The 9,462-nt window shown below is 41.0% G+C and overlaps 1 protein-coding gene across 1 annotated transcript; it reads left to right on the forward strand.

Annotated features, from left to right (window-relative positions):
* Positions 1–316: 316 nt before the first annotated feature.
* Positions 317–3,194, forward strand: NPS (neuropeptide S; the record flags this gene model as incomplete). Its single annotated transcript, XM_040607721.1, is given in 2 exon segments — positions 317–415; positions 2,736–3,194. Coding segments are annotated over 2 exon segments (309 nt in total), but the record flags the coding sequence as incomplete, so codon positions are not given.
* Positions 3,195–9,462: the final 6,268 nt, after the last annotated feature.

A 9,462-nucleotide genomic window follows, 5' to 3' on the forward strand; every position in this document is an offset into this window, starting at 1 on the left:
TGAGTGTGCGTTCTTGCCATTTTCCCATTTAACAAGAAGAAAAGGCCAAACAAGTACCAATTAGTCATAATAAAATCAGCTTTGGTGACATTTTCACTCCTGAACTCTGGTATAAAATGGTCATCTAAGAAAGAACTGAAAGGATATGTGAGGAATTTGGTAGTATAACTGCATGTACACACATACACACTCCTGAGTAAGAAATGATCAGGTAAAAACCCTGCCGATTACTTTGTATGTGGAGAAAATACACGGTTTGTCTGTTTATGTGTATGCATGCATTTTGGCTTGATTTTGTTTTCCATTTTAACTGATCTCAGTTTTTCTTTGAAGTCTATGCAGGTTAAACTTTGTTTTCATTCTTTGGATCTCAATGATACTCCTGTGCTCGAGTTACCCAGTTGTCCCTTCCACGGTAAGTCATGCTCCCCGCTTACCAGAAGATGAGATGCTTCATTTAATTTAAATAATGAATTCTTTTTCTGTTTGCTTGTTTCTTTCTGTTGTTTTTTATAAAATGGAAGAAGCTTCTTGTTTTAAAGCTATTGGTTAAATATTATTGCCTAATTTTCCTGGTGTATAGCTCAGTTTCTGCCTTAGTTACTAATAAAATATGCAAGCCTCTAAAATAATCATGTGAGAAACCTATCACATATTTAATGTAGAGTGTGGGGAGCTGAAATATTGTATGGAAAGACAAAAACATCAGTCTCCCCTCCCTTTCATCTAAATTCCTTGTCTAAATCAAATAGGTACAATAAAATATATGTATTAATTTCACTTATTGCTAGCTAGTTTATAAACCAATAAATTTATTTGTCACTGTTAGTGTGTAGGTAAAGGAGAAATTCTTGTATAAGGGAATTATGTATGTATTTGGGAAAATCATTGCATAGGATCAGTAATACAAATCTGATTGAACTGTGAAAGCAAGCAGAACAGCCTATAAAACTGAAGTAGACAGGTTACTTGAATAACGCTAATATCTTTTCAGTTGCTGGTCTCGACCAGGTTACCATGACGGATTGGTGGTCAAAGTATGCGTACAACATTTAAGACTTTGCCATTGTGGAGTGAGATATTTTATTTCTAATGATGTCCAATTTCCCTGCTTCGGACAAAATCTTCTTTAGACTCCCTGTTTCTTTATTGCTGTAAAATCAGCTCTAGGAGCCACGGTTCAGATTTCTTTTTCTCCTGTGATGTGTTTGCATCATTATCTTTTCATTAAGGTGATCTGTTGCTAGCAGAAATGGTGGCTACTTGTGCAGCTGTTTATTTTATTGATGTGAAGTTCCTGTTAGCCTTAATCTATCCATCGCACGGTTCCTCTGTATGTTTTACTTCTGTAACTGCTGAATCATCTTCCATTGCTGTTCACGGATAGTTTAGACACAGCTTGATCTGAGTAGCCACGTTTCTTAATGGATCTCTTTATGACAATGATATAATCAGTAAAATGAGTTTCTTTCAGTGAGTATCTGGCACGTTAAAATAGCAGTCATTTACTCAGTCGTGTAAGTCCCTGCGTAGGGTGTGAGCTAGCAGCTAAAAATTCAAGGGGCATTTCTCTGTGTCTGTGTTTCTTGCAGAAAGTATTTCTTCTTGTTAGGGAGAAACTTCAGGCTGGGGAAGAAGTCCCCAGTCAGTGGGAAAAGGTGGCTGCATGGGTGGTCAGCGAGCCACGTCTGCCCGGCTGCCCCAGGCTGGGCGCACGCTCTGGCTTGCAGAAAGCATCATTAATCTACCTTTTATACCCACAGAACAGGGAAAGCGTTAGGTCCTAAACAGCATTAATAACAGTAACAGCATATTGAATTAAAACTAATCTTAGTGAAGCTAATTGCAGTTTTACCATCAGTGCCAGTGAAGGCAGGTGGTGACCCCAAGGTTTTGCATGCATCCATTCCCTAAGCAAGAATGCAATACAGGCAGCTTTAGAAATGATGGCAGAGTATTTATTTTCGATAGATAATCCACAAGCTGGTAAATCAAATCATGAAAGATGCACATAGTAACTGTAGACATGCCAGGAAATGTTCTGTTTTAAATTCAATGCTTATTTAAATGCAATTTAAATTTGTAAAAGTTTTGATGTAGTTTACATTTTTATACTGTAAGGTGCAAGTAAAAGGAAAGCATACATAAGCCTACATGGATTTTAATCAAGACTTTTTAAAATTCCCATTACTTTTTTCATTATTAAACTTAGTCATAACTATTACCATAACTAGCCATAACTACTAGAAAGCTTCTCCCAAATTTCTGCTTTACAGGTATTTTCATTTTCTTTTATCTGTCATTTAAACTACATGACTTGACACAAGTGATAACATGATACTGTTTTATTGTTAACTGGAAAAAGCCCTCATTTTACAGCAATAAACATGCATGCTACTCTAGGGAAACTGTGTTACATGTCACAACTGGTCAGCATCACGAAAAACAATTCATTTCATACCATACACATTATTGTAACAGTATCAGTATTTTATCCTGGGAATACCACAGTTAAGCTTTCTAGAAAACTATGAAAAAATCTGATTTTGAATATGACGAGTCCTTAGAAAATAACAATTCATCCTTGTCATTCTCAGCCTAGATTGGTTTTGTGTTTCTAGTTTGCTTTTTATACTGAACAAGTCCTGGCAAATACAGGAATCCATAATTTTACCTTTTCTTATCTCTCTTTTTTTTTTTTTTATTTTTTCTTTTTTTTTTTTTTTTATCTTCAGAGCAGCAATCCTTTTTATTTGAATTGCCAGCTGTATGGAAAATCTGATTACTGCCTCGTCCTGCTGAATAACTGCTTAGCCAAGGTGGGCAGGAACGAAGAACTGGCTTTTTTAAAGCCTTACCTGGAGATGCCTTTCAATAAACGGTCCTTTCGCAACGGTGTTGGATCAGGAATTAAAAAAACTTCCTTTCGAAGAGCAAAGTCATAAACAAATGTCCAAAACCACAGTCCCGATTTTAGCATCTGATGTTTAACTTTGTGCTTAAAATCATTTTAATGCATTTCTATGGTAAAACCAACAGAGACAAATGTACCCGTGTCTTCAGCATGTAAACAGATGTTTATTTCAAAGAGCACAAGCCAAGTGGAGCAGATGGGATTTCTCAGAAAGGGCTTTGTTTCCAAAGTTACAGTATCATAAAGTTTTGTATTGAAATGAATGTTTTCATTTGGTTAATTCCCCTTCTTTGTCAAGCTACAGATTTAATCAGCTTGCTCTTGATTAATACCAAAATAATCCTGTGCTTTGACTAGATGTGTGCATGCAGGCTGTCGGTGTTATTCCTGGCATCCCTCCTCTCTGCCCTGCAGGCAGACCCAGCAGCGAGGCGAGGCATGCCTGCGCTGCCCTGGCCCAAGCCACCTTTACTTGAAGACAACTGCTCTGGCAATCTTCATACAGATTTAAAAGCACATTTCCTTTCAGATTTGCAAAGATACGAAGGGCCGCTGCTGAAAGACAGAATCGGGCCCTGCTTGTAACTTCTAGTTTCTTTTTGATACAGTTATTTAAGATGACTTTAGCAGGAAATAATCTCTTGAGATGTGTCATCTCATTTCCAGAAGAGTCCTGGGAAATCACTCTAAGGCAGGGTATCAGTGCAGCTCCCTCTGCCTCAATTAATTGACTCACATAGGCAACACACATCTAATGAAATGTGCTAAATGTGGTTTCTGCTCATCTGCTACAGTTGTGGTGCAGTAATTAACAACAGGGTGTTTCTTTTTTTAATTTATTGAAAAAAAAAAAACCAAAAACAAAACCAACCAAACAAAAAAACCCCCTCATTTGGTCTGAAAATATGTAAATGGGGTGTGTAGGAAAGGTCGTCTGCCGAGTTACACATGTGTGAATTTTACCTTGTGGCTGTCTTCTCCAAGTGCAGTGTAACAAGCTGTGACATTGGCTTGAAAATGTTGCGAAGTTGTTCATGCAATGCATCTTGAATTCAAAGCTGAGATAATAATAAACCAGTATATGGATGCTTTCTAATATTTTCCTGTTAAATATCATAACCCAGGAGATCATTACTAAACCTAGAATAAGGTTGACTGGCATCATCACCCCCGTGATGTCCACTTCTATCTGCCTTTGTCCACACTGATGTGTTTACAGAATCATGTTTTTAAAGCTGCTTAAACACTTAAGACTCCTTTTGGTGTAGAGGACTGAAGCTGGGCTAATTAGCATTGACAATATACAGCTGTGGGGTGGCTGCGGGGGCGGTGGGGTGGCTGGTGTAGATGAGGTGCCGGTGTGGCTGGTTAAGTTCAGTGGTTGGGAGCCAGTGAAGGGGGAGCAGCTGAGGGAGAAGCAAGAGAAGAGAGAACATGTGCCCTGGATGAGGTGAGACAAGGAGAAGGCAGCAGAGGGACGGTATGAAGAGTGTGTTGGTATGAGATGGTAAAAGACCTTGTTGCAGCTTGATAGTTTGTGCTGTGATATTTGGTACTGTTGGTGTCTAGGTTGCTTAGCTCTTGCAGCTCATAGTCAACTGGTACGCTGAGACCTTTAAAAATGTACAAGGAAAATGTAAGATAATTATTATTCCCCTGTATGCTGTCTTGTGTGAAGGCTGGGTGGGAGGAAGCCCTGGCAGCAGTGCGGCGGCATGCGTGGTCTCGCCACAGCACGGCCTTTGCCCCATTTCCTTCTGGGCTGCTGTGATTTCAGCCATGGCAGATGTCCTGCAAATGCAAATTTCCAACTCAAACACTCTCTAGCTCTGTCCAGAGCTGCCCCAAAACTGGTGTTTTAGTGCCTTTGGCCATGCAAAGCTGAAGGGCTAGGAATGGCTCCTGGCCTGGGCCTGCTGAGCTGGCGGGTGAGTGTGCCCAGGAGGCGCCAAGCCCTGACGCAGCTCCCGAGTGCAGTGTCCCAACAGCAGTGGGCTTTCCTTTGTAGTATGTAAGGGAAAAAAGCTCCATGGATTTAATCATGCCCTTGTGCAGGCAGAATGTGTGTATTCTGCATCTGTGCATGTCCGTACTCTGTGAGGTGGAGGTGTTTGTCGTAGTGCAGCTATCTGGAGTGGCACTGTCCCCTCCTTGCAGCTCATCTCACCACCTAACTTATTTTTCAGGAAAGGAAAAAAACAAAACAAGTCCAGATTTATCTTTGTCTGGGGTTTTCACATCCATTTCAGTTTACTTTTTTTCTACGTAATCAAAAACATTTCTGCCTTGGTAACCTATGATAAACAAGGTTGTCTGTAAGCCAACAGAGCTGCAAGTGTAGCTTTGAAAATCAGACTCTTCCTTTTCATTTATTGTGCAGGTGTATGACTAACTTTTTTAGTCTTTTGAAGCAGGTATGTCCAGGAGGAATTGAGGGCCCATACCCTGCTCATGCAGACCTTCATCCGTTTGTTTTTGTTGTTGTTGGTTTTGGTTTTTTTTAGTATGGCCTGCAAGAAAAATACCTTCTTGGCTACAGTAAAAAAAACCCTTTATTTATGATCCAGTCATTCTCTAACAAGCCACTTCACCTTGAGGGATCTGCATATACAAAAAAGATGGTACGAGGAGGCCACCAAGAGCTGTAAGTCTTGCACTCACCTAAATCACAGCAAGCCAGCCTGGAAAATGTAGATTACCCAGCTGACTTACAGGAGTGGTCCTACCACTAGCGGCTTCATCTCACCGTCACCACCCACCGAAAACTCACAGCACTTATGCTGCCTGTGACATGAAATGCTAAACTCTTTTCTGAACTTTAAAGGTAGATTTATTTTGGAAAGAACAGAGAGTAACCTTAGTGATCTCTGTCAGAAAATAAGGATCTAAGGGTGCCATGGCTGAGCACGTTAATGTTTATGCTGAAAGAAACTGCCAACATGACATAAGATGTCTTTTTTCAGTGCAAAGAGGACAATAGGAATGAGTACTAGGAATGACTGCTAGCCTAGAGTATAATTAATGCGCTGCAATGAATTATATTCCTTTCTGGAGACCAGAGATTCATTAGTCTGTGAAAAGATATTTTGTTGACTTTACTATTTTTCTTGGTTAAGCTCAGAGAAAGAGAAAGCATAAACAAGTTTAGATGGTGGCAAGAGTGATGCTTTGTCTAGAGATTGAGGAGTGAGTTCGGAAGCTGGGAATGCCTTGACCAGTCTTGGCTTTTGATAGTAATTCTGTCTGTGACCTTAGATATACCCAGTTTCTCCATCTGAAAAATAAGAAGCTATCTTCATCAAGCTGTCTCACATAAGCAGTGTCATGACTGATGGATATGGGAAGTGTTTTGGAGGTGCTGGGGCACAGAAGGGAGGTCTCTGCGGCCAACGCAGCATCCCAGGGCTGGGAGAAAGGCGCGAGCTCTGCTGCCTGGTTAGTGTGACCTCCCGTGTCACCTTCAGCATGGGACCAAGCATCCTAAGGCCCGTGCTCGTTTTCTACCCCGCAGGGAGCCCTGTGGATTGCATAGCCAAGCCAATTCCCAGGTCTACAAGCTTCTTTCAGCTGCATTGTCCATCACTCCAGCCAAACACATAGGTGAGATGCTCAGTCCCCAGCAAGGCTGACTGAGAGGCATCCTCTATAACCGGCACTTTCAAAGTGCAACTGCTCTTGTTCATTCTGTCTTGAGCTAGTAATACTATGTATTTTCTTCTTTTTTGATCATACATCCTTTGGTAAAGCACATTAAAATGCATTTAAAGGACATGCAGAGTCCCTGAATCTATAGCAATATTTTTTTTTCACCCTACTTTGCTCTAACTTGTATCTACCTTTGAAGGCTTTGGGCATGTTTCCACTAATAAGCCCCTGTCTTTGGGGTGTGAGAGCCTTCTCCAAGCATAGCAGTCACTATTTTTAGCAGCCAGCCTGTCCTGAGCCCCGGGGTTGGGCTGCCTTGCAGCTACAGAAGCTGGTGTTGCATCCCCATCCCCACCCCTGGAAGGGCACTTGGCAAAGGGCTGCACCCGTTATCACTGCTTCTGCTCCTTAAAAATGATCTGTGCCTTTGAAGAAGGCAGCTAAGGTTACCACTAGGTGAAAATGAAAAGAACAAATCCAATAAAATACGAACGAGTGAAATCTGCCTGAAGGAGGAAATAACATTTTTTTTCTTCTTCACAGATTATTGGCAAGAAAGGCAATTAAATAGCCTGATGTAATAGCATCTAATTTGCTTGCAAGACTGAAAATTAGTTGTTGTAATGAAACACCAATACTTGGTTTTCTGATTACCAAGCGTATATTAAAGTATATATACATCATGTTTAGATTTCCTAATTTGCCATTATTTGCCTGTAAATGGTAATTTATTACCTTAAAATACTGAGAGGAAGAAAGGAAGAAGTCTCTTGCTGGTTTTAGCTCTGGATAGAATTTTGACCTTAAGAAAGAACGAGACAGATATGAGAGAGTATATTAGATGTTATTATTACCGTAATAAAATACAGATAAAAATCATAGTGCAGAAAGACTCTAAGACAACCATTAAGCATTTGACATATAAAGAAAATCAAAATTTAACTTATCAGATATTCTGGCACTTTAAAGATTCATCATGAAAAATTACTTCTAACGGTGAAGCATTTATGCAATATGTCATTGATGAGCTGTCTGCTTAAACGGTTCAAGAGTTTGGAAAAAGATAAAAAAATGTCAAAGATATGCTTTTTATTAGTCTGAAAGAATGTTTCATTATATTTAAATTTATTTTTAGTAGTGAAACAGTATGGCATTCCATTTTTTTAAGGAAACAAGCTGAGCTCATTGTCCTACTCTAACATGCGATGGTTAGTGAGCATAACCAAAGCGAGAATGTAGCTTGTTGACTGAAAAAATGATACAGCTGCACATCAGGCTTCACTCCGCTATTTGGTTTTACAGCCAGGGGGAATTTTTCTGCCTTTGCAGTGATAGAAAGATTTTTTCTTCTAATACCCTACTGGATTTGAAGTCATTGGGTTGATTATGCTTAAAATTAAGCATATCTTAAAAGCTTGATCAACTGAGACCTATCTTCTCAAAGTCTTCGGTATGAACCTTTCAGAGGACATAAAAGGGCTCAATGCGATAAGAAATGAGCTATCAAGTGCTGCTCCTGAAACATCATCCACAACTCATTGAAGTCAACAGAAAGCTACTGAGCGTCTTCAATGGGCTTTGGATCAGACGTTCAGCGTATTAACGGTAAGAGTATTTTGTGTTCGCTTCTTACAGTCGGTCGAATGAATCCAGGGAATCTCTATGGCAACCCTTGAGCACCTCACAGCAGCTATGTGCACTAATAGATTTTTCTTCCCAGAAAGCATCCCCGTTGTTTTTGTGGTTTGTGCCTACTGCCTCTTTAGCCCACTGTATCTTAATCTGGATCAGGGCATCGCTGGCATTTCAAAACCACAGCCAAATGCTGGAGCTGGGAGCTCCACGAGGTGCCCAGCCCCTGCAGCTGGCGCTGTGTCTTCATTAGCAGCCACTGCGTTCTAATTAGTAGCATGACACTTGGGTGAACAAAAGGTCTATGAGGATGTGTGTGTAAATTGATTGTTAAACACAGAGATGTAAATGCAGGAGTAAGCATTAATCTAGAGTATTTTCAGTCCCCCACACACTTTTATTTTTAATTTTTTTCTAATGAAAATTACACTAGCAAGTAGATGATGTCTATAGATGTTGCTGATTTTTACTTTGTTTTTAAGTAAAAATCATAATGTAAATGAAAAGAACAAGTGGATCTCAACTTGATTCAAAACACAGGGGGAAAGGGAGAATATTTACAAGTAAAAATGGCCATTGGGCAGTGGAGGGGGGATCCATGCCATTTAGTGGTATTTGCTCTTCTTCACTATTTCATTGATAATCCTCTACAATGCTGTTTTAGAATATTTTTACAGTAAACAAAGACCTGGAATCATGATATATTTTGGTAGGAGCCTGCTTGACAGAGCTCCTTTTCCAAGCCGGGGTCTACATGCTCGTGCACGCCTGTGCTGTTCCACGGGTGTTTCTCAGCAGGGTCTGCCACGGAGAGCCACAGGGTCACCCCGTGCGGTGCATCTCTGCCCGGGTTTGGCAAACCTGCTGATACATCAGGCATACCAGAGGGGGCTCAGGTGACTGCCGGGGGAGGTTAGACATACAATTTGCATACAGACATCTCCTTTCAGGCCATAAATTTAGCTGTCTTAGTTTTGAAGCGGGTCCCACTCTTTCTGTAAGTATTTTCTTGAAGCCACTAAATGGCAGTTATAGTAAACTTCCCCACTATCTGGAAATGTATCAGGGAGATCATAGCATCACAGAATGGTTTGGGTTAGAAGGGACCTTGAAGACCACCCAGTCCCACCCCATGCCCTGTGCAGGGCCCCCTCCCCCCAGCCCAGGCTGCCCCCAGCCCCATCCAGCCTGGCCTTGAGCACTGCCAGGGATGGGGCACCCACAGCTGCTCTGGGCAGCCTGGGCCAGCGCCTCGCCGCCCTCACGGGGAA

The sequence above is a fragment of the Falco naumanni genome, chromosome 9 (assembly GCF_017639655.2).
Source record: "Falco naumanni isolate bFalNau1 chromosome 9, bFalNau1.pat, whole genome shotgun sequence".
NCBI classification, from domain to species: Eukaryota; Metazoa; Chordata; class Aves; order Falconiformes; family Falconidae; genus Falco; species Falco naumanni.